This window comes from Sus scrofa, chromosome 15, assembly GCF_000003025.6.
Source record: "Sus scrofa isolate TJ Tabasco breed Duroc chromosome 15, Sscrofa11.1, whole genome shotgun sequence".
Taxonomy (NCBI): domain Eukaryota; kingdom Metazoa; phylum Chordata; class Mammalia; order Artiodactyla; family Suidae; genus Sus; species Sus scrofa.
In genome coordinates, this window is record NC_010457.5 from 108,358,990 (window position 1) to 108,385,245 (window position 26,256).

General features: G+C 37.3%; 1 protein-coding gene across 6 annotated transcripts in view; it reads left to right on the forward strand.

Annotated features, from left to right (window-relative positions):
• PARD3B (par-3 family cell polarity regulator beta) overlaps positions 1 to 26,256 on the forward strand; it is a 1,031,031-nt gene that overhangs the window by 476,533 nt on the left and 528,242 nt on the right. For all 6 annotated transcript variants that reach the window (XM_021075042.1, XM_021075045.1, XM_021075043.1 and 3 more), the window contains one exon: positions 5,279 to 5,388. In XM_021075042.1, the coding sequence (XP_020930701.1) occupies positions 5,279 to 5,388 (110 nt within the window). The remainder of the gene's footprint in view (positions 1 to 5,278; positions 5,389 to 26,256) is intronic.

The following is a 26,256-nucleotide window of genomic DNA, read 5'->3' on the forward strand; positions in this document are numbered from 1 at the left end:
TGATTACTTGAAAGTTGGAAGATGCACCATCATTCATAGACACCTGAGAACTGAGTCTAGTGTTAGTTCACTTAAAGTCTGGTAGAACCTGATGAACATAGCCATTTTTTCTTAAACATAAGGATAGTGGCTGTGTAAATTTTCCTGAGTCCAGCATAAGCCCTGATATACATGGGTGGTGCTCCAACAAGAATTGAGCTTTTCTGATGTGGCAAGATCCTATCTTGTAAGGACAGGGTCAATAGCAGCTACACACCTGAACAGGAACTCTTCTGTTTTGAGGGTACTGCTTCTCTTTGGCTTCCATTACGTTTCTGTGCATCTGCTTAATTGAAAGGGGACTTGATCCAGTGTACAGTGTGTGTGTTCATTGGTATGGTTTCTCCAGGATTCCATACATACCTACCCTGGAACATCACCCTGGGACCTACTTTTCTGTACACCAAAATGTTCCCACAGCTCCTCCTTTCAAAGATATGCTTAGAATAAGCACCGTGATATTCATCTTAATATTGGCTACCCCTTGTATGGGTTGAAGCATAGTGGGGCCTCAAATATTTAATTGAGTAGAAAAACATAATGCAATCGTGTAAGGCTACATGCTTTAAAGTACTTAATATTTCTTACTTTATTTGGGCTCTGCAGCCAGTGGCTTTTAAACTGTTCCTTGGGCCAAATTGAGGGCATTTGCCTCTAAAATCTAATGAGTCTTTCCTCAGTTAGCTAAAAAAAATACCAATGAGTAGTAATTTTTCCATTTTAACTTGTTTAAATTGCAGTTAATTTACAATATTGTGTTAGTTTCAGGTATTCAGTGAAGTGATGCATATATATGTGAATCACTTTTACATTCATATAAAGTGATTCATATATATTCAGTTCTGTGTGTGTGTATATGGGTATATACTTTGTAAGATACTTTTTCATTACAGATTATTACAAGGTATTGAATATCTTGGTTATACAATAGGTTCTTGTTACTTATCTATTTTATATAAAGTAGTGTATATGTTTATCCCAAATTCCTAATTTATCTCTCCCTCCCTTCCCTGCTATCCCTTTGCTATCCGTCAGTTGTTTTGTACATCTGTGAGTCTGTTTCTGTTTTGCAAATAAGCTCATTTGTTTCATTGTTTTTCATTTCACATAAAACTGATATCATATGATATTTGTCTTTGTCTGTCTTACTCCATTTAATATGATAATCTCTAGGTCCATCCATTTTGCTGCAAATAGCAAAATTTCATTCTTTTTTATGGCTGAATAATATTCCATTGTGTATGTATGTATGTATATGTGTGTTGTGTGTGTATGCTTCTTTTTAAGAAGACGGCTGTTGTAAATAGTGCTGCTATGAACATTGGGATGCATTTATGTTTTCAAATTAGAGTTTTCTCCTAGAGTTTCCTCCTGATATATGGCCAGAGCAGGACTACTTAGTATTTTAAGGAACCACCATACTATTCTCTATAGAGGCTGCCCTAATTTACATTCCCACCAACAGTGTAGGAGTGTTCTCTTTTCTTCGCACCCTCTCCAGAATTTATTATTTGTAGACTTTTTATTAATGTCCATTCTGATTGGTGTGACATGGTACTGCATTGTAGTTTTGATTTTCCATTTCTCTGATACTTAGTGATGTTGAATATCTTTTCATGTGCCTATAGGTTATTCATCTTTCTTCTTTGGAGGAATGTCTGGTTAGGTCTTCTGCCCATTTTTTCCCCCATTTTTGAACTTCTCTCCAACTCAGGTTTTTTTTTTGTTGTTGTTGTTTTTTTGGTCATAAAAGCTTAGATTTCTACAGTAAGTCTACTTGATTTATCATAAAATTATGTTTTACTATTTTCATTTGCATAGTATTCCAAGAAAATTAACTTGAATTTCAGGAGTTCACCTTTTTGAGCAGATAACACTGCTTACATAGCAAGTGCTCTTATTGCCTCCTTTGTTGTGTATATGGAAGGGAAGTGGCTTCTGTGTGAAAAATGGGTACCAGATAGTAGATGTCTCATGTATGCTTTATTTTATTTCAGCTTTCCATGAATTCTGAGATGTGACATTATCACCAGGTTATAAATGATGAGGCTGTATCATGGAGCAGTCCAATGTCACAGAGCCAGGAGAGGTGAAGCTCAGTCTGTTTGATTCCAAAGCCCGGATCTTCTCCATTGTCTTGACACTATGTCACTATGTCTAATTTTACTATTAGTTACTAAACTCTTTTGGTGCAGAGGTTCTATTTTATTTACACCCCAACCTCCCCTGCCCCCAGGAGAGTCCACAAAACCAGATGTAGTAGCTCCCCTCTCATTTGAGTCTTGCTTACAGGGTATGTTGACTATTATACATAGCCAAGGATTTGCTCAAGTCATCCTCAGGGCTTCTCATTACTTGCTTTCTGTTCTGTACTAGGACATATCTTTCCTTGTCTTTAAGTTGTAACTCAGTCTCTTCCTGACAGTTAGTTAACTTCACGTGGGGTTTGGGGATTAAAAAAAAAAATTATATTGTCAAGTGAAAGTTTGTTCAAAACTCTCTGAGATAGCAGTTCCTATTTAAAGATGCTCATTACCACAGAACAAAGGGTGGGGAAAAAAATGTATACATGTAAGGATAACTTGATCCCCTTGCTGTACAGTGGGAAAATAAAAAAAAACAGAAACAAAAACAAAACAAAACAAAAAACCTAGAGATAACCATGAAAAAAATAAATAAATAAAGATGCTCATTGGAGACAGCTTGTAGAAATTAGGTGTCTCAACAGGAGACATTCAAGAACAAAATACAGAAAAGTAGAGAAGAACAAAACTTATTTCTGATGAGCCGACAGTATGTTTAAGAGAGATCTAGCTGTCACACAGTTTGCCTTTTAATGTTCTAGATAGTTGGGACACTGGTACAAAATTGAGCTATTGTCTCCTAGAAGACACCCTATAATACTTGCACATACTGATTGATTATAGAAATAAAAATGCATGTTATTCTAAAGTTACATTTTAAATAAGTTAACATTTTGTTATTAAAACAACAGCTATTGACAGCAAGTAAGGAGTCAGTCATGTCTTTAAAGTTGAAGGAACAATATATAGTGTGGCCTATTTAAGGAAAATAAATTTATTCCCCAGAAAGAATAATGTCTGTCTCTTTCTTCCTCTCTCTCTCCTGCCCCACCAACATATACATATTCTGTATATGTGTGTATATATGTATATGACTCATCTGAAAAAATAATATAATTGAAATTGTTAATCACTGAAATATTCATTTCTGTGCCTCTAAGTCAACTTATTTTTTTGACCTTGGTGCCCCATGCTGGTTTGACATGTTATTTATCTGTCTTTTTCAAATTTGAGATTATTGATGTGCAGTGTACAAGTCTGGGTTAAAGGCTTGGAAACAAACCAGAGTTTCATGGAGTTGGCCCCACTCTGTCCTTAATTTCAGAGATAATGGGTTGCTTCTGAGGATATCACATTTAGACTGACTTGTTCACTTTGTGTGAATGGTAATTCAGGGGCTTAATCTGAGAAGCTCTTAGTCTTCAGATCACCCAAATGAGGGAAAAACATATTGGTGTGGAACTCGATTGTCTAAGATTTTTATGATACTTTCTCTTACTTTCACTCCTCTTGATTTTTTTTTAATGTTTCTCTCAAAGAATAGTTGCCAATCATAGAGCTATTGGCACATCACTTGTTTAAGAAATACTCTAAAATAATACAAATGAATGTATATGCAAAATAGAACCAGACTCATAGTTAAAGAAAGCAAACTTGTGGTCACCAAAGGGAAGAGAGAAGCAGGGAGGAACAAATTAGGGATATGGGATTAACAGACACACACTATTATATATAAAGTAGATAAGAAATGAGGATATACTATAGATATATTATATAGCACAGGGAATTAAATGCATTACCTTATAATAACGTATAATGAAAAAGAATCTGCAAAAGCACTAAATCACTCTGCTGTGCACCTGAAACTAGCACAATATTGTAAATCACCTATACTTAAAAAAATGTTTTAGATGGAGGTGGGGAATAGTTTACTGAAGTATATATTAAGGAAAAAGAAATAATGGAATGTGAACATTCTTTTTAATACTTTCAGCATAGTGTTTCATCCTCAGTAGCACATTAATTTCTTAGAAAATAAGTTATTTTTAAAAAGCAACTTCTAACTGAATAAGGATGAAAAGTATTAGCAATTCTGTGTTTTGTACACAGTAAGAATGTTGCAGCACATAGAAAAATCAGATTTGTAAATAACTTCAAAATGGATTCACTTTTTATAAGTGTACCATATAAAATGAGGTATGAAAAATTGTTATTTTAAACTGCAGTAGCTCCAAAGAGTTGGAGAATTACTTTTAGACTATTGATAAACAGGGAATTGCATTTTTACTGTTTCTTTCTTTTCCAGGGGCACAAAAAAAAGTTAATTTTTATAAGAGAGCAATTTTTAAGTCACAAACAGATTTTTGGAGAGTTTCTTCTATAGTGGCCAATTGTGTATGGACAAATTACTCTTGACCTCATTGCAGGCAGCGTCGTTAGGCCACTTGCTCTGCCAAGGTTGAATTTCATTTGAACTTTCTAATAGTATGAGCTGTTTTCAGAATTTAATAACTGACTCAAATATTTAATAATGAAAGCATTCATTAAATTTAAAAAGAAATCAGGATATATTTTTAGGTGAACTAACTTATTTTCCTTATCAGCTTTATCACCTTTAGGAGAAAAAGAAGAGAATGAAACCAGTGTCTTTGTGTACTTAAGTAGACATTAAGGCTATAACCCCAGCAAATAATTTATTTCAGTATATATCATCATTCAGAAGATTTGGGAAGTGCCAAACAGCAGTAATAACTACACTTCTAGCTCTACTGAATAGCAAATTGCAGTGGTTATGTGAACCTCTTCACTTGTCTGCTGGGTAATCATTCTTTTTAATAGTCAAATATATTTTCTAGATCAGTTTTCGATTGCAAACTATCAACTTTTGCACTGCCTAACAGTCTTCTCTTAAGTACAATGGCTTGTTTTGAAATGCAAGTGGGGAAGAGCAGAGAGTTGAAAGATTTTGTTTCCATGTGTCATTCTATAAAAAGGTGGCAAAAGATCATTAAGTGGATTCATTTACAGGCCTCCTTAGAAATAGAATGTTTTTACATAAAAGCATGCTATAAGCCTTTTTAATTAAGTCCCATTGTACCATGCAGTGTCTTCCCCCAGGGTTCCCTTGACCTCTCACCTCTTACTTTGTCCTACAGGCACTCCACTGCTGGTGAGGAGAAGCAGTGACCCTGCTCCAAGCCCACCTGCTGATGCCCAGCCAAGCACTTCGCACCCCAGTGGCCAGAGTCTGAAACCTGTTATTCCAGTAGGTATACTGCTCTTTGCATTTCTAATGAAAGATCAAATGCCTTACCCATAAACTAACTGGGACTTTGCAGTCTTAAGTGGAAAATTAGAGATCTTTTGCTAAGAAATATAGTATTAGTTAGGAGCTATTACTAGTACCTAGTTATAGGGATAGCTATTATGTATAGAGCACCAATTATGTGCCTAGCACTGTTCAAAGGGCTTTACATGAAGTCATCAACACTTTCACATCAAAGCAAGAACACATTTTTATCTCCATTTTACTGAAAACGAAATTGAGCCAGAGGAGTTTTTAGTGATGTGTTTAAGGTCATAGCTAGTATGTGGCAGAACCAAGAATTTAACCCAGGTGGTTTGACTCCAAAATCTATGCTTTTACCCAAAGCACCGTATTCCTGTGTTTCCCTCATCCTCTTACTTTAGATGCTCCAAGATAGAGTTGTTCTGTTTTCAGCATAATGCTTTATGAAGTCACATCATGGTGAATGGTGGTATAATTTCAAGCTACTGGTATCTTAGACATGTGGTAGCAATATTGAGTTTCTAGATCTTAACCTTCACATTAAGGGAAAAAACCATATACCAACAGTGCTTACACCTAGTAATACCTATAACTGCCCTACATGTAACTGAGAAGTGGAGAACAGTTTCCTAAAGAAACAATGTCCCCAATCTCTATGGGGCTGTAGGACTTTTCTACTAAATCCTAGGTTTCTTTGAAGAAGTGCGATTGTGGTTTATCCTTGGAAATAGCCTGAGAATTAGATTTTGGCTAATGGTTGTATTTCATTGCAATTCATGATCTTCAATAATGTACCTATATTTAAAAGTTTCCTAAAAGCAAATCTCTTCTCAATTTTAAGCCTTACTGCCTGTGATGCCTTTAGAAAATGAAACAAAACAAACAAAAAAAAAACATGCAACATTTTATAGAAAGATTCTTAATGAACTAAATGAATTTTCCCTGTTTGTTATAAAATATTCTTATCTAGAACAGGGGTCAATGTATTTGAGGTAGGAATCACCAGACTAAATCATTACCAATAGGTTTGCAGCAGTATTTTGGCATATTTCTTTTTGTGAACAAGGAGATAAATGTCCTGAAATTATTTTAGATATCATGTTTTCTCACTTTCTATTTTTTTAAGGAAATGCATTTAGTGAAACATTAATTTAATAAAAATCAGGTGTATATGTTCTACTCTAATGATGAGTACAAACAGAACCAGTATGTGGTATAGGAGGTGTGCATGTGTTTAATGCACACTGATTGAGACCACATTAAGCCTAAATATATTGGATTGGAGGAAGAGAAGGATTATAAAAATGAGAGAATAATTACATAAAACAGAAACTAAATCACTGCTTATTTTTTTTACGATGTTACTATACCCTAAAACACCATTGTTATTGATGTGTTACTCTGATTTATGTGCAGAAAGTCCACCACTATTTACTTCCATATTTCTGTCACCTGGGCTCTGTGCTGAGCATAACTGTAAATACAGCAATGTTGCCTTCCCTAGAGGAAAGAAGGGCTACTCTCCTGCTGCTCGATCCTGTATCCTGACCCAAATATGCTATTGCGGAGCCTTAAGTTGGAGTATTTAGAGAGGGAGATAAAGTATTTCTAGCTAAGATGCAAATTCTAATTCAAGAAGAAATCCTGGCATCCAGAATCCTTTTACCTAAACCTACGCAAATTGTCAAAGATGGGTGGAGTTGCTGGGTACCAACAATAAAGAGGAAAGTGCATTTCCTCCTTTCCTCAGAGGGTTCTTCGTGGATGATGAAGTTCAGACCTGGGACTCAGAGAACGAGAGTCTTTCCTTGCCACGGAATAATGGCACATCCTAGACTTCTCTTGTCTCTACTGTAAAATAAACTTCCTACAAACTTTAAACCTCAACATTGTAAGGAACAGGCATTGTGCCTTATTTATTGTTCTGTCTCTAATCCCAAGCACACAGAAGGTGCTCAGGGCAGGTCTATTGGACTTAGGAACACAAGACACATATTGGTCTAGAAAAAGTCCTAAAAGTTTTCATCAATTACCCAGCTTTTCTAACTCATATTCTCTCTGCTCCCCCACCTCAAAATCTGCCAGATAGAAGTTTATATGCTCCAAGGTCTGGTTCACCCCAGGCAAAAGACTGTTTAACTGCTGTATTGTGCCAAGGGTAGGCAAAATTAGTAAGTGTAGACATTTAAGTGTGTCTGTTTTTGCCTAGAAGAAAAGTGTGTGTGTGTGTGTGTGTGTGTGTGTGTGTGTGTGTGTGTGTGTGTTATAAAACCAATCCTTTATCCCTGAATATCCTAATTCCTGGGCTGGTCAGACCTATGTTGTCCAACATCATAGCCACTGACCACATGTGACTATTTAACACTAGAAATTTATTTTAAGTGTGGCATGCATACTGAATTTCAAAGATTGAAATATGAAAAAAGTAATATATAAGATCTTATTAATAATTTTATATTGACTGTATGTTGAAATGATACTATGGTAAATCAAATTGAATCAAATATATTTAAATTGTTTTCACCTGTTTCTTTATAACTTAAAAAAACATGGATACTTTAAAACATTTCAAGTTGCATCCTATTGCTATTGGACAGAGTAGCTCTAGACCTAGACTGAAGTCAAATTGGATAGAGCACTAATGAAATGGTTGGAGACCCTTGGGAGAAAGTGCTTTGAGTTGCACGTCATCTCAGTGGTACCAGTATGATTAGGTTTGCCTGGGGCAGTTCTAGTTCATGCCTGTTGTTCGGGCATATTTATTAATAGTGTTCCTGCTCACTCTCAGAGGCGTCCATGTATGGATGATAAATTATGCAGCACCCTATGTATAGCCCTACAGTCACTTTTATTGTCTGCTCAGTGATAAGAGGAGTAACCTTTCAAGGAAACCCTGGAAAAACCCCACAGCTCTCCTGTGGGAGCCACCTGCAGAGAGGGTTCTGTGTGGCAAGGACCTGAGCCCAGGCAGTACAAAAACAGAGACAACAGATTCCTCTCCATCTCTCAGATTCCATAAGTCCACAGGCTGCTTCCTCCACTTCTTCCACGGCACCATATTTGGTTCCCGTAATTTGATAAGTAATGATGAATATGGGGAGCGTGTGATAATGTACCCCCAGCAACTACTATGAAAAATAATTGCTTAAAAAGCTCTGTTCAATTGCATTGCATTTCAATATCCAAGAAAAAAAGCAACGACAACAAAATTTCCATCTCTTGAACAGTGCTCATATGTAAGTAATTCACAGATGGCAGAGCCCCAAGTGGGTTATATTCAATCATTCCCAAGAAATGAAACTTACTTATAACCACAGCATAAGAAGCTGTAAGGAGGACTATTTGACACATTTGATTATGTTGAAATATTGCCTTTAAAACCACGGTTGATGATGGTTATTTTTAGTTGTACTTCATTAGGCTTACTACAGAGGGAAGACTTTACTTTGATGTCCAGAGATACGTTTTTGAAATGTTGGAAGAGCTGAACTTGTTTTCTGGCTGATGAAGTTATTACAAATTGGTTATTTAAGATGTACACCCTCAGACAAGTTGGAGTTCTAAAAAGGGTTTAAATTAGAAAAATCAGATCCCCTGCGTGCTTCTAATTCTGTGTATTATGCAAAGCCGCCAAACCTGGGTGTTTGTCACTTAAGGGTACCTCCAGATAAACAGCGTGGAAATTTGCTTCCTTTCTTCGTCTTTTTCATAACCCTATCCAGTTAATCAGAGTAGTATAATTATTAATGTGCAAATAATAATGCCTATTTATCTTTCAAGGAATAGAAAATAGACTTCTACTGACTGCTTTTGAATCAAAGGAAGAGAATCCTGGGGGGTAAGATATTGTAGTGAGAGCCTGGTTACCATCCTTGCCTTGATTGTAACCTGGTGTTCTTGGCTTAAGGGCATGCCATAAAACCAGGTTCTTGAAATTGATGTTCCTGAATTTGGGATGGAAGAGAACTCTAAAACAGATGTGACTGTTTTTTCTTAATATCCGGTTAACTACCATGGTTGTTTTGTGTTTTAATGACTGTTTATAGTTTCACGTTTAACCCCTAAGGCAAAATGATCCTGCCGGGCGAGTAAATTAAAAAGTGGCTTCCTGAAAATTATAATGCTGTGGTTGTTCTCTTTGTTCTAAAACCATTACTTGTCTTGATTCACCAAAATGAATTAAGAAAATACCGGTCTGGTTTTTTAAGTCTATGTCTATAATATATACATTTTATTTCAAAAAGTAACATGACCATCTTTGGAGTTGTTAAATTAGAAGTCCATGGATAGATTTCAGAGCCTCTATGAACTCTCTGAAGTTTTATGCTATGGCACAGTATATGTGGGTATGTGTGTGTGTTTCCTGAAGGTGATCTGTCATTCTTATCAAATGTTAAAAGGAATGCGGAAGATCCAGGAACACTTGTTTTGGGGTTTTGGATGAAATAATGTGGGAAAGCCACCAATTCTCAGAGTATGATGAATGATAGAGATAAAGAAGTAAATTGTGGAGTTCCCATCGTGGAGCAGTGGAAATGAATCTGACTAGGAGCCATGAAGTTGTGGGTTCCATCCCTGACCTTGCTCAGTGGGTTAAAGATCTAGTGTTGCCCTGGGCTCTGGTGTAGGTCGCAGACGCAGCTCGGATCTGGTGTTGCTGTGGCTCTGGCGTAGGCCAACAGCTGTAGCTCTGATTGGACCCCTAGCCTGGAAACCTCCATATGCCATGGGTGTGGCCCTAAAAAAGCAAAAAAATAAATAAAAATAAATAAATAAATAAAAATTTTAAAAAAGAAGTAAGTTGGGAGTTCCCGTCGTGGCGCAGTGGTTAACGAATCCGACTAGGAACCATGAGGTTGCGGGTTCGATCCCTGCCCTTGCTCAGTGGGTTAACGATCCGGCGTTGCCGTGAGCTGTGGTGTAGGTTGCAGACGCAGCTCGGATCCTGCGTTGCTGTGGCTCTGGTGTAGGCTGGCGGCCGCAGCTCCGATTGGACCCCTAGCCTGGGAACCTCCATATGCCGTGGGAGCGGCCCAAGAAATGGCAAAAAGACAAAAAAAAAAAAAAAAAAAAGAAGTAAGTTGAAGTTGCCACTGTCCTCCAATTGGGTATTAAAATTAAGGTTATTTCATTATGTTATCACCTTTCATAGTATGTGAACCCAAGATGTGCAGATGAATGGAAGTTTTTGAATTGCCACATTGAGAGGGTCAAAAATAACTCTTTAGTCAGTAGCAACACAGTTCATAGCAACAGTAAGATTGGGGTAAAGAGTGTGGACCCCTTTGGGAAGACTCCCTGCATTTTCTTTGGGAATGAGAAGTGAAAATGCAATACTGGTTGTTTGGAGTTTTGGGTATTTCATCAGCAAAGGTAGTTGCTTTGGCCTCCAGTGAGAGAAAATCTTGCCAGTGAGTAGAAGCATTTCTCTTTGTATCTTGCACATAGGTATTGAATTTGAGACTTTTTCCTTTGGATGTTACATGTAATGAAGTTTTATTTCAGTATTGCTTCTGGATTAAACATTTTCAAACCCATGAAAGAAATTACTGAAATATTACAGACAAATGGCTTGGATTTTAGGATTAAAATCATCTAATTGTCACTGACATGTCAGAGGACTTTTGGTTCTGGGATACTCACTGTCTACATGCAACACAGAAACTTAACAAAAATTCTGATAGGCCAAATCCTCCTTTTCTCTCTGTTAGATGTATAATCTAGTAGCTAAGGAAACAGTGAAACAGTAGACTCTGATGCCAGTTAGAAGGAAGGCTCTATCCATTGTCTTCCAAGGAAGAGAGATGGATATTGAAGAGCAAGAGGGAGGGAGAAATAGCATGTAATATATAATCTCATTATTTAGAGGTACTAAAGCCTACAAGAGGTTTTTCTTTTTCCCCCCCTCCTGACACAGTGATTTAATAATAGTCCTGGTGTTTGCAACTCCAGCTGTTCACGCTGTGTACTGATAAGACCAGAGCTTGGAGACACATTGCAACGATGGTTTTCATATGGCTTTGTTTTTAAGAGATAAAGCTGCCATCCAATATTTCATGGGGGCCAAATATTTACTTTGCTTGGCAAGTTTTGGCAGCTTAATTGCTGAAGCAGTTAGGTTGGTAAGACTTGAGTTCAGGTGGGGAAAATGCAGAAGCCAAATATATTCTGAAAAAGAGGTTTTCACCTTGCAGGAGTTGGCAAAACAAATTTAGATTGTCTGAATGTCTGTGCCATGACTAACGAAGGAATCTGGGGACTGGGACCCCTGTTTAGGTGGGTGCTTCATTCTTCTGGGGTCTAGTCTAAAACTGGAAGTCTATTCAAAGGCCAGTTTCAGAAATTAAAGCGGTAACCAGGACATGGGTTTTTTGTTTGTTTGTTTGCTTTCTTGCTTGCTTGCTTGTTTTCTGTTTAGATTGATTGGCACATAGTGAAAATTGAGTGGAGTTTGTTTTTTATGTCAACATAAATTGATTAATCCCTTAGATGCCAGGACCTCTGCCATGTGCCATCCAGGAAAACATAAGGAATGGTCCTTGGCCTCAGAAAACTTACAACCTAGTTATGAAGACCAGAGCTAAAGCAGTTAACCCTAGTAATGTGCCAGTGAATATCAAATCATCAAATAATACACTTTTACCATTAAAATGAGCACCCTTTGCCTTTAGTCTACACTCTGCTCGGCCCCCCACGCCTCCCAAGGGAATCATCACATGTACCATCTCTGTTAGCTTTTATCTCACTCAAGGATAACTGCTTGTTTACATGTCTGTTACAAGACTGGGCTCTTCAGAGGCAGGAAATGGTGTATTCATTTTTGGGTGCAAGCCCCCAGGCACAGTGCTGACACATAAATGTGATGGAGATGATTCAACCTTTTACTTCTGAGATGGGCACAATGAATTCAACAACTTTTAACCGTTTTATAAAGATGTGCGTGTCTATATATGTACGCAAATATATGTATATATGAGTTAGAATGTGAAAATTGTGAAATTACCTGTGTAGCACAGCTGTTTTGCTCCCAAAATAGCTTTAGTTTAAGATTTTCTGCTTTTGGACAAGGTGTTACCTGTGATTTTTAGTGTTGTCAAGGGCAGAGAGATGTTTGAACACAAGTTCTCCACTTGGAATTTAAAATATGGATTGGTGCTTGGGGTCAGCAGTTTCAAGTGAGGCCCAATTTATCTTCTTAAAGTCTAGCAATGACTTCATCATAAAAATTGCTTTTGAGAAAGAATAGATTTATAGGAAAAGAACAAACTTTGGTAATTCTAGAGATGAACCTTAAAAAGGCTAATTTTGTTTGTGTCCATGATATGTGAACAAAGAATATATTAATATGCAATCAACAGAGTCAGTTATCTGAGTTCTGCCTCTTTGTCATAAAACTATGACTTCTGTAATAAAAAAGTTAGTAATCTCAGTAGTTACAGCTTTGTAATTTTCTAATAACTATGTTCAAAAAACCTAGAAAATCCTTGATTAAATTAGAAACTTCTGGACAAGATGGCTCTGTTACACTCATCACAAATAAAGACTTTCCCCTTGAAATTTTCCTCATATTCCATCTTCTTTAAGAAGTTCTTCAGGTTTCAAGTGATTTGGAAGAAAATAAATATTTCTAAATAAATTAATTCATATCCAGATATATGAATTAATTCAAGAGTATGAGAACATTTACTAGGGTTTCTTTTCAAAACGCTAATAAACATCTCATGTCAACAGTATGGGCAGATGTGATTAAACCATGTTGTTTGAAATTTGGTAAAGATGATGTTTAAGGTAGCTTTATTCTAAAGGTCAAGATCTTGTGTCCTGATTCCATCAATAACTTTGTGATCCTGAGAAAATTATTTAAATCATGGATGGTTTCCACGGAAACTTTGTGTAACTTAAAGGAAATAATAAATAGGCATTTTGTATGAATTTCTGGTTGTGCTTAGGGACTCAAGCATTCAAAGTAGCAACTTCAGGGTACCAGATGCAAATTATTAACTCGATTGGTATGCATTCATCTTTAAATATTTGTAAATGCTCATAGAATGAGGCTATATTTCTATGCAAAGCACCACATTTTATTTTCATTGCTTGAGGTGATACCAAGAAATTATATATGTAACTAAATACACAAAGGCAGCAGCATAAAAACAAAGCTGCCCCTTCATCAGCACACTTGAATTCATTGGAGGAGAGTGCTGCTTAAATCCGAAGACTAAAAGTGCAAGTAGCTCACATTACTTTAAAATGAAAGCTCAAGGGTATGGATCGTGTCTTCTGCAGGTTCTGATCTGCCGCACGTCCCTTCGGTGTTGTGGACATTTACTGAAGATTGATGACGTGGAAGGAAAGGGTTAATGAGAGTTCACCTTGAAATCAGTACTGAGAAGAAAGTGTTTTGTTTTGTTTTGTTTTCCCTGAGTATGGTGCAATTCTTAGAAATCTCTTCTGATGGGAGAGTCCACCCCCCACCCCCAGCCGAAAGGCTTCTGAAGTGCAGGTTTCTTTTTTTTTTTTTTTTTTCCTTTTAAAATCTAGTCATTGAAAGACACTGTACAGACATTTAAAAGACTTTTTCTCTTTCTCAGGAGGGTGGCCCCTTCCTAATAGTTCTGTCCTTTAAAACAGAATCCTGATTTAGATGAATCACATTTTAAAAGTAGCTACTGTGTGTGTTTTACGCTTGTGGAAACTCACAGCATCCTCGTCAGTAGCATGTGAGCCTGTCACCATTTGGCTTTTGATGTCTGATTAGACGATCATAGGGACATCTGGAGTGAGTTAGTTTTGAAGTTACTGGTGTGAGGCGCTGGAGAATCCAAACCTTTCTGACAGACTTGAACCAGTGAAAACATCACTACTTTTAGCAAATCTTTTTTAACTTGCAACTGGCTGATGATTTTCTGACTGATGTAGCCCCGATATTTTCCAACTGACTTTCCTGCCTCCTTTCTCTACACAACTCCCTACCTTTCAAGTAAAGTATGGGTAAGTGGCATTTATTGTTAAAAAAAAAATCGTAAAGGCTCATCCCCCTTTAAAAGGAAAAGGTAGATTCTTAAGCAGCAGAAGTCAAAATTGATGGACTTGCTTAAAGGAATTGCATTGTCTCCTTTTTCTCTGGCTTTAATTTCAATCACTGTGTCAATCACCTCCGTGCTCTTAATTTTTAAATAAAATATATTTGACACACAGCTGTGTTCTATGAAGATCCCAAATAGGCATCCAAAGCAGTTGATATTGCTGTAGTATAATACCGCATTTTTAGAACACCTGTCAAAAGTTCATAACATTTATCTAGTCAAATGTTATTTGAATAGTCTTATTAAATATAAGCATTGTTTAGTTAAAGGCAGTATAATTTGTCCAATGAGGTTTCACTGGTATGAGATGATTCCTTACTGTTTCTTGAAAAAAAATATTGTCTACCCATAAATATCCAAATATATTTATAAAATTTGACCATGTCCTCTCTCTTGCCCTAAAGCAACTGGCTATTTCCCAGGATATATTTTAAAGGTGTTCATATGGCTTTTTTATTGCAGTAAAATGCACATAATATAATATTTACCATCTTAACCATTTTTCAGTGTATGGTTAAGTCTCACTGAGTACATTCATATTATTGTGCAACCACCACGCCATGAATCTCCAGAACTCTTTTCATCTTGCAAAACTGAAACTCAATACTTATTAAAAAATGACACTCTATTCTCCCCCTGCTCAAGCCCCTGACAATCATCATTCTACTCTCTGCATCTATGATTTTTGACTGCTCTAGTTATCTCATATGCGAAATCATAGTATTTTTTTTTGTGACTGGCTTATTTCATTTAGCATAATTTCCTCAAGTTTTATTCATATAGTCCGTGCCAGAATTTCCTTCCTTTTTAGGGTAAATAACATGTATATGAAGCATTTTGCTCATCCATTCATTTTGATGGACGCTTGTGTTGCCGCCATCTTTTAGCTATTGTGAATAAGGCTGTTGCGGACCTGGGTGAACACATATATTTTTCAGACCCTGCTTTCAATTATTTGTGGTATATACCCAGATGTGGAAATTCCAGGTCATGTTCTTATTATACTTCAAATTTTTTGAGGAGCCACCATGCTGTTTTCCATAGTTGTTGTACCATTTTATATTCTCATCAACAGTACACAAGGGATCCAATCTCTCCACATCCTCACCACACCTGTTATTTTCTGCTTTTTTTAAAACAGCCTTTTTTATGGGCATGAGGTGTCATGCCATGGTTTTGATTTGCATTTCCCTAATGATTAGTGATGTTGAACAAATCTTTTCATGTGCCAGTTAGTCATTCATCTATCTTCCTTGGAGAAATATCTATTCAAGTCCTTTTTCCATTTTTTAATTGGGTTGTCTGTTTGAGTTGTTGTTATTATAGGAGTTCTATATATACTCTGGATATTATTCCCTTATTCAGGTAGATGATAGATATCTACCTGGATATCTTTTCCCATTCTGTAAGTTGCCTTTCCACTCTGTTGAGAGTGTCCTTTTAACTCAGAAGTTATTCATTTTCATGAAGTCCATTTTGTCTCCTTTGTTGTTGTCACCTGTGTCTTTGTTGCTGTAGCCAAGCAATTATTGCTATCTCAGATATTGTGAAACTTTTGCCCTATGTTTTTTTCTAAGAGTTTTATAGTTTTAGCTCTTACGATTAGGTCGATGATCCATTTTGAGTTAAATTTTATATATAGTATTAGGTAAAGTTCCAACTTTATATTTCTGCATGTGAATGTCTAGTTTTCCCAGCACCATTTATTGAAAATACTGTTCTTCTCTGGTACCCTTTTCAAAAATCATTGACCATATAAGCAAGGGTTTGGTTCTGGATTCTTGGCATCACTTTTTACAACCTGACGCAGCCTATACTTTTAGCTTTATCTCCAGCCACACCACACTAGACACCCTGTGAATGCTGCTTACAGTTTCTCACATGTGCACAGAGCTTCTGTGTGTCATTGCTCAGCTCTTTGTTCTGCCAGGCAAATGACAAATGTCATTCACCCCCCTTCCCCCTGATCTCTTTCTTTTACTAATCTTTCGCTAACCTCTTTCTGTTAATGAGCAGAATTAGCCACTTCCTGTCCAAGGCACACTAGCATATCTTTGTTTTAATTCTTTCTAACTGATGTTAAAATTTTCCACATTTTATATCTTCCTTACTAGACTAAATTTCTTGTGAGTGGATCGCATGTTCTTTCACATACCCAGGATGTGACGTCTTTCCTAAAGAACAGGAGGCACTTATTAAAGGTTTATGTAAAGAACAGAATGAAATACATTTTCCTATCACCTAATAGTCTATTTAAACCACAAAGCAATTTAATTGCAGTTTTAATAGCATTAATCTGCATGCTAGACTGCCAACAGATGGCCACGTAATACTACCCAGGGTGTCATGGAGGGAGGGACTTTCTTTGCCCAGTTCCAAGTCATATTAGATGCGGACACTTTATTATATGTATTTAAATAGGTTATTTCATCCCATAACAATCTGAAAATTCACCTTCTTTACTCTGTTTCATAGATGAAGAAGCTAAGGCTCAAACAAGTGAATTCATTTGCCCCAGATCATATGGCTAATAATTAGCAGAGCTAGAACTTCAAGTGTGTCTTAATCCAAAGTATAACCTCTTTGATTCTGTATTGAAATCAAATGCTAGCCTTGGAAGTGGCACCCTAGAGTCTATACCTTTGTCCCATTGATGCTGCCATTGCTTAAATGCTTTGGGTAACTGCATTTGAAACAGCCTTCAAAGCCAGTTTATAAACTGCTTCCTAAAAAGTTCATTTCATCGTGTTATACTCAGACATTAATTTTAGCCAAAACTGTTATTGTTCTATTTGATACCAAATTTTTTAATTTTTTATTATAATTGATTTACAATGTTGTGTCAATTTCTGCTGTACAGCAAAGTGACCGAGTCATACGTACACACATATGTATGTGTATGTATATGTATATATGTGTATGTATATATATATATATATGTAGATACACATACACACTGTTTTTCTCATATTATCTTCTGTTATATTCTATCACAAGGGTATAGCAGGACCTCATTGCTCATCCACTCTAAATATAATAGTTTGTATCCACTAACCCCAACTCCCAGTCTATCCCACTCCTTCCCTCTCCCACTCCCCCTTGGCAAAAAATAAAATATGGAATGCTTTACAGATTTTCACATCATCCTTGTGCAGAGGCCATGCTAATCTTCTCTGTATCATTCTGATTTTAGTGTATGTGCTGCCGAAGCAAGCACTTGATACCAAAGTTTATATGGTAAAGTTGGTCTCAAGCAACTTTGATGATTTATACAGCTTACATATCCCTATGCAGCAGAAAGATTTGCCATGACAAAAAAAAAAAAAAAAAAAAAAAAAAAAACTGATGCAGGCATTAAAAATATTTATGGAAGAAAAGATTCGACTATGCTTAAAGCAGCAGAGTTTTATAGCCATTCTTTGTTTATCCAATTGTCTAGTGGTTAAGACAACTAGGTTTTGTCCCTGACGCATCCATTGGCTCTTTGTCAAGTTAGGCAAGTATAATTTTTTTCTCTGACTGGAAGAAGAAGATTGTCTTGTCTTGCTCACAGTGGAATTGTGAGGTTAATGCCTTTTATCTTGAGTATAGCATTTAGCAGACTGTGGGTGTTTAATATATGTTAATAATAGTGATAATAATGAATGTTGATAATTAAAGGTCTTTTATAATTACCAAATTTCTAATGTGTGTGAAATATAATTAAAGAGAAATAACTTAAATGAATATGCATGCACATAAAAACTAGAGTTAGCCACCGCTTTTATTTTTAGCCGCTTCTTGACTAACATTATGAATGTAAATCCATTATCAAGAAATCCAGTTTTCATGATAGTTTCACTAGGGTCATGTATGGCAAACCCATGCAGGATCTAGAAACTAGAACAACATCTGTTTGAGTTGAAAAACACACAGTTATAAATGGGAAACCACAAGGGACTTTTGTAATTGGAGCTTGACCACATGAAATTGTGCATCAGGATTCAGTAGTATAATCTATCCTCATAACACTCTCTTTCCATGAGAGAAAGGTCTTGTTCCTAGAAACTGGACACCATCCCGGGAGTAGGTAAAAAACAGATCTGCCTGAAAGGTCTCTAAAAGATGTAGGAGGAATAGAGGAAACAATAATCATAAATAATTTCCCATGAAATTTAGCTTGGAGATGCATCCTTTGAACTCAAATTATTTCAGAAGGTACTGAGCAGTAGGTGGGAGCTGAGAACCACGAGAGGCAGCAGGCTGAAGTGATTAAGAACAGGGACCCGTAAGCAAGATTGCCTGAGACAGTTCTAGTTCCACTACTGCGTAAAGGGTTGATTTCTGCCTGGTATGAACCTTTTTTGGGTCCCACTCTCCTCATCTGTAAAATGCTGATAAGAATAGGACTTATCTTCATGGCTCATCTTGAGAAATAAATGAGCAAGTACTTGTAAAAACTCTTATAATCCATAATAAGTACTATATGCATTTGCTAAAGGATGGAAGGATGAGGTAGACTCTAGAAGCACTTCGGAGAGTCATCTTTTTAAAAAGCTGAACTTGATCAGATTGGGCTTTAATTTAAGGAAGGCACTTAGCACATAGCTAGGAAAACAAATTAACTCTAAAGCTGAATATTAAATCCATTTTGAGCCTCATTATTATAGAGACCTCTGCAGTTTCTTTTCATTTGGGGGGAAAAATGAGGGGGAAAAAAAAATGCTCCAAAAGCCAATTCTTAAAGCAGTATTAGAGCTGTATCAATGAGTTCAGCCCCTTTTTCCCTCTCTTGATAGGAAGTAGTTCTCTTCCTTGTAAACATTTTGTTTAAATTGGGAACCTAGCGTGAACTGGGAAAGGAGGGGTTTTTAAGAAACAGGGCCAACATTCCCATCCTGGCTCAATGGATTAATAACCTGATTAGTCTCCGTGAGGATGCAGGTTCCATCCCTGGCCTTGCTCACTGGGTTAGGGATCCAGCATTGCTATAATCTTCAGTTTAGGTTGCAGGTAAGTTGCAGATGTGGCTCAGATCTGCAGCTCCGATTTGACCCCTATCCCGGGGAACTTCCATATACCCCAGCTGCAGCCTTAAAAAGAAAAGAAAGAAAAAAGAAACAGGATGATTTCAAATAGTCTTAACCTGACATTCATGTCCTATAGTTTTTTTCTGAAAGCCCCTGCTTTTTGGTGTTCCCTAAATTCCCTTCCTCACTTTCCTGCATGGCAGACACCTTCTCATTTGTTAAGGCCAGCCCGCAACATCACCTCCATTTTATTTATTTATTTTTTCCAAGTTACATTATTTATTTATTTATTTTATATAATGATTTTTATTTTTTTCCATTATAGCTGGTTTACAGTCCTCTGTCAATTTTCTATTGTACAGCATGGTGACCCAGTTACACATACATGTATACATTCTTTTTTCTCACATTATCATCCTCCATCATAAGTGACTAGACATAGTTCCCAGTGCTACACAGCAGGATCTCATTGCACCTCCGTTTTAAATCTCTTTTTGAAACTCTACTCCTTGGCAGAAGTCCGGTGCTCTTTCAGCGAAAATTTTTAGAGTAATGTATGACACAGCACGTATTGAGATCATGATGAAAATATTTTTGTATTTAACATCAGACCGAAATATCAGAGGCCATACACACCTCTCATATACTGGTTCCCCCACTCGGGTTGTTCTGCTATGCTCAGGATTGAGCTAACTGCCCCCTCCTAGTTCCTGCCATCCCCTTCCCCTCTGTAGGGATGGATCATACTTCTTTCATGAACAGGGTTGTAAACACGTATCATTTTTCTTTGTATCTCCCCCTCTTTCCTGAGAGTGGATGTGTGCTGAGAGCAGAGAATGTGCTTTTTATCTTGGTAGCCTAGCACTTAGCATACAGTAGGTATTTAATAACTAATTGACTGAATGAACCAGTGAGTGATAAAAACAGTGGACAAGCAAATGGAGAGAAAAAAAAATGAACACATTCTCTGATTCTAATAGATTGATGTTTTATAGAGAAAATGTTTTAAATGCAGTGTTTAAAGAACACAGTGTTTTAAAAGGTAACAGATATGATTCTTGTGTTTTTTGCATTCACTTTTAAATGGTGAACAAATGGACTTCATTCAGCCTGAAAATCACTTATGTCTGTATATCTCAAAATAAAACAGAGCAGACATAGACCTCTGAGAACATTATGCCATTTCTGCATTTTTAATATAGTTCAACTCAATTCCTCCAAGTCACTTTCCAGCCTTTTGCATTTTAAATGTGATGGCAGTGGTACTAGTGGGGGAGGAACTTGTTTGGAAATGATTTTAGTCATTTAAGTTCAGCCTCTGATCAGTGCTTTCTTTACAATTTGAAAATGTGTAAGAATCATCCGTGTATATTTGGAGGGAGTATTATTGAACCTACCAAATGACCTTTTACTGTCAAAATGTGAGTTTTTTCTGGATTTCTAAATCTCTTTTGATGAATAAAGTAGAAATTACAGACTTTGTGCAAGTGCGTTCTATTCAACACCTGAATATTAGGACATTTTGATCTTGGGTCAGATGTGCATTTACTGACTATCCATAGACTACTTTCCATAAAATAGCAAGTAGAATAAATATTCTTCCTAGTGCTCCTGCTTCTGTTTTTTCTTCAGTTACCTATGGAAACTGGGTGAAAAACTTTGTTTTACTTTGCTTCTACCACATAGAGGTAAACTGATTTATTGCATCGTGTAACTTAAAATAATGTACCTTAGAAATTACCAAACTGATTTTTGCTTTTAAAGTCCTTGCTAATTTTTGATTATTGGCCTGATGATTTAAAAATTAGCAGCCTGACATGTAAATCTAAGTATTTTAAAGCAATGAATCTAGGCAGCCATTTCAGAATAAAATTCTTCTGGTCTAATTTGGAGAAAAAACACACTTGTTGTATGATTCCCAGCTGATACCACACTTTGATACCATTATGGAAGATTAAGTCCTTATAAAGCTCTTGGACTCTTTTCCTACTTTTGACTGTGGACTTCCTGGGATCTTTCATTCATAAGTTTGGGGTGATTCTGCACAATGGTTCATAATCTTTGCCTTAATTTAACAAACATTGTGCCAAAGTCTCACAGTTTGTGCCAAGGGTTAAAAGATGACTAAAACTTGGGCCTCCCCGCGGGAGCCCTCACATTTGTGTCTCTCTCCTTATCCATTGAGGGACACAGACATATAAATGGTAATTATAATTCAATATGGCAATTGCAATGATCTGCCCCTCCACAGGGAAAGTCTATGGAAAACTAATAGGAGAATTTGAAAATGATTTTTGAGGAGTGCAAGTTTTATGTAAATGCTGAGCTTTAAAGGATGAATAGGAGGCAACCAGGCCAAATCATGGAAAAATGTGTTTTAGCCAGAGGGTTACACGTATAAAGACAGAGATGCGACATAATAGTTTTCCCACGGTCTTCTGAAGGAATTACGAACACTTTGGTCTTGCTGAGGGAGTTTGGAAGGAAGAGGAGCAAAATCATAAAAGATGATATATGTCACATAGAGAAGCTTGACTTTTAAGTGTTAGACAAAGACCACTGAAGAGTAGGAAATAGGTTACAGGTTCAACTTTGCAAATACCAGAGTAGAGGAGTTCTCATTGTGGCTCAGTGGTTCACAAACCTGACTGGTATCCATGAGGATACAGGTTTGATCCCTGGCCTCATTCAGTGAGTTAAGGATCTGGCGTTGCTGTGAGCTGTCGTGTCGGTCGCAGACACGGCTCAGATCCAGCATTGCTGTGGTTGTAGTATAGGCCAGCAGCTGTAGCTCTGATTCAACCCCTACCCTGGGAACCTCCATGTGCCATGGGTGCAGCCCTAAAAAGACAAAAGACAAAAAAAAAAAACAAAAACAAAAAACAAAACCGAAGACCAGAGTAGAGATGAGAAAATACTTAGGAGTTTGTTACAGTATGACTGAGGACAGAGGTGGGGCAAAGGCCTAAATTACCCCATGATCCCTTTATAGATAGGGACTTAGCAATTGATGGATTCAGTATTAATTAAAAAAAAAATCCACACCCACACTTTCTTTGTGGTCCCTGTTCGAAGTGCTTCAAACATATTTCTCTAATTATAGCAATCCTCATAACAATAGCTACCATTTATATCCCCATGTTATCAATAAGGAAATAAGGTACAAAGAAACTAAGGAAAAGTCACATTACTCAGTTATAAAGCTTGTAAGTGGCAGAAACATCTGGGAACTACAATCACAGATCTTGGATGGGGGTAGAACACAGAGGAGACGTCAGGAATTCCCAGATTCTGTTTCTGTGTAGTGAGGCAGAGTGTTCTACCAATGCATGGACCTAAGATCCAGTCTGTGGGCAAAGACAGAAGTAGAGGTGCTTGGGGATCAAAGAAATAGGAGTTGACAGAATTCCCACTGTGGCTTAGCAGGTTAAAAACCTGACTAGTATCCATGAGGATGCGGGTTCCATCCCTGGTCTCGCTCAGTGGGTTGAGGATCTGGTGTTGGCGCGAGCTGCAGCAGAGGTCACAGATGTGGCTTGGATCCGGTGTTTTTGTGGCTGTGGTGTAGTCCATCCCCTGTAGCTCTGATTTGACCCCTAGCGTAGGAACTTACATATGCCACAGGTGCGCCCACCCCCAAAAAAGAAAAAGAAAAAAAAGAAAGAAACCAGATTTCAAATCTTGAAGTCTTTGATAATCTTATTAAGAGCAGTTCCTGAAGAGGCAAGTGAGGTGGAAGCACTTGTACTGTTGGTTGAAGAGGGTATTGGAGGTAAAGAAGTGGAAACAGCTTTTACAGAACTTAGAACATGGGGAAAACACACAGAGTTAAATGTTATATGCCAGTAACCATTTAAGAACTCTTTTAACTTCAAGTGACAACAGTACAATGTAAAATGGCTCAGTCAAAAAGTGAAGATTCGTTGTTGTTGTTATTGTTTTGTTTTTCCTGAGAATGCTGCAGGCAATCTAAAGAGCATGTGGAATGTATCTTAAGTGCGAGATGCAGCTGGACTTCAGGAAAAACTGGAGTCAGAGACTCAAGTACTTTTCTCTACTTTATTATTTCCCAGATTTTGTCATGTGTATCTGCAGGCCAGCTTCCTCAACAGAGGGGAACGTAGCTGCTAACAATTCTAGTTTTCTCATCTCCAGAGAGGCACTAATTCCTTGCCAGGGCTCCAGGAAAGAAGTCTAGCATCTTGAAGCCATGGCTACTTTGAATCAGCCATGGCTATGGCAGGTGGCAGGAGTGGTCTATGACCACATGACCTTTGGTGCCACATTCCTCATTGGGAGAACAGTGGCTAGCATGGGGAGGACTCAGCAGACATTGATACAGACTCAGAGCCAAGGTCAGGTTTAAGCAATTGATCATGACTGTGGGTACTGTCAGTTCAGGAAGAACTCTGTGCCAGAGTGGCTAAGGTCGTTTCCAAGAGAAGAAGACTTGATGTGGGTCTTTTAAAGTAAGGATTTATATGCCTATATAAGATAGGCATAGAGATCAGTGAGGAAATTCATATTAACAAGGATATGTAAGTAGTGTTTGGACAGAATTAGACCTGACTGTAGAGGAATTAAAATAGAGTAGACAAATTCTGAATGCTGTTTCTCAAAGAGTAAGCCAAAGACAACTTACCGTAAAAACACATATTCCTGAGCCACCTCCCCATTTGTTAAATCAGAATTTTGAGAGTAGAGTCAGGGAATATGCATCATAGACAGGTGTTGTTTGTGAACTTCAGTCTCCAATGCAATGGGAAGAATGCCGTGAAATTAGGTCATAAAAATAGACTGGACTTGGCCTGTGGAGGACCAGGTGTTGAGGCATCAGGAGACCTGGTCAGCTATCTCTGCTGGTTCAGACATGGAAGAAACCCTTGGAAGCACAATTTCCATGAATTATTCAAAGATATAGCAGGTAGAGTGAAAAGATCACAATATCTTTGATGAATTAATATGCACTGGAGTTGTGAAAAACAAATTATCTGTAAGATTTTGCATGAAATTTTAAAGTTGTAAAAGAAAAAAAGAAGAAGAAAGTAGGACAGATGTTCTGTTGGAAAGGAGAGGACTGGTGAAATACAAAGGACTTTTTGAAAATAGCATAATTTGACGGGACTGCAAAGACACCCTGAGATACGTTATTTAAGACACAAGCGAGTATTTTTGTCCATTCCCCATTTAATAAATCATATTTAGTATTACCAACCTCACTGAACAGCAGACAAGGGGGAAAAAAAAAACACAACACCTACCTCCTTAAAAACAGGAGTTTTGTCTTGGGCCACAGAAGTAATAATTTAGGACACAGACTCCTTTGGGTTTGGAAAAGTTAATGTATCTCAAATAACTAACTGACATTCTGTGAATGTAAGAACAGATAAGGTGTTCCCCAAAGATCCTGATCATATTATTCGGCTCTCTGTTTGGCTGAGACACTCATCTTAGTCTGATGGTGTTGAACAGATCAGCCTGCCTTTTTAGCATCTCTCTGGTAGGTCTTCCAATACTTGGTTAGCATGGTTGACATCAAGCAGGAAGAAAAACTGGTTTCTGATAAAGCAGTTAAGATAGGTTTTCTCATTCAGGAAAGGCTATACTGATGGAGAAACCAGTGATGTAGAAAACTCCTTGGAGTTCTTGTCATGGCTCAACGGTAACGAACCCAACTAGTATCCATGAGGACGCGGGTTCGATCCCTGGCCTCGCCCAGTGGGTCGTAGATCCTTGTGTTGCTGTGAGCCATGGTGTAGGTCGCAGATGTGGCTAAGACCCCATGTCGCTGTGGCTGTGGTGTAGGCCTGCAGCTGTAGCTCTGATTAGACCTCTAGCCCGGGAACTTCTATATGAGGTGGGTGTGACCCCAAAAAGACAAAGAAAGAAAGAAAGGAAGGAAGGAAGGAAGGAAGGAAGAAAACTCCTAACCATAGATCATTTTGGTTTTTCTACCCTAGTTAAGAGTACAGTGTGTTCAAGCTACCCTGTAGCAACATATATTTGTAGACCAGGAATTGGGAGACCTGCCTTCTGGTCCCAGTTGAGAGACTGAATCCTGTGGCTTTGGAGAAGTTACCTAACTTCTTAGGGACAGTTTCTTCATCTGTAAAATGAGAAATGATTAAAATGGGAACTCTCCTATAATACCGGTAGGAACATAAATTGGTCTAACACATGGAAATTATCAGTGATCGTTATTCTCAGTTTAAGAATTTGTTATGAGGGAATGGTTTTCTATCTTTTTACTTAGTTATTTTTGTTATGTTTACTGCTTTTCTTTAATTCTTAAGTTATCTGATTTCAAGGAGTCTGTCTAATGTTTATTTTCACTTTTTCATTCCGGAACCATCTTAAATTCCCAAGAATTCACTGAAAGAGTTGAAACTGGCTTTGGGTGACCTTGCTCTAAATCCCATGTGAATTCAGGGTGGGGAAAGTTGTGCATCTGAGCAAAACAGGCTTTTCCAAACTGAAAGGGAAATAAGATGAAATGAACTTAGTATAGAACCAACACTCCTCTCTCTGGTCACCAAATATTTCCATGCATTCATTTTTCTTTTCTCTTCTGTGTTCCTATCCTCATTCTGAACACTGGGCTTTTTTTTTTATTTTACACATTGGAAGTATCTTTCCCAGTCTGTGACCTGTCTCAACCTTGATTTTTTTTTTAATTATAGACGTTTTAAATTTTAATATATTTATGTTTTTTACTTCCAGTGTTGTGCTGTGTGTGTTTAAATAAATCA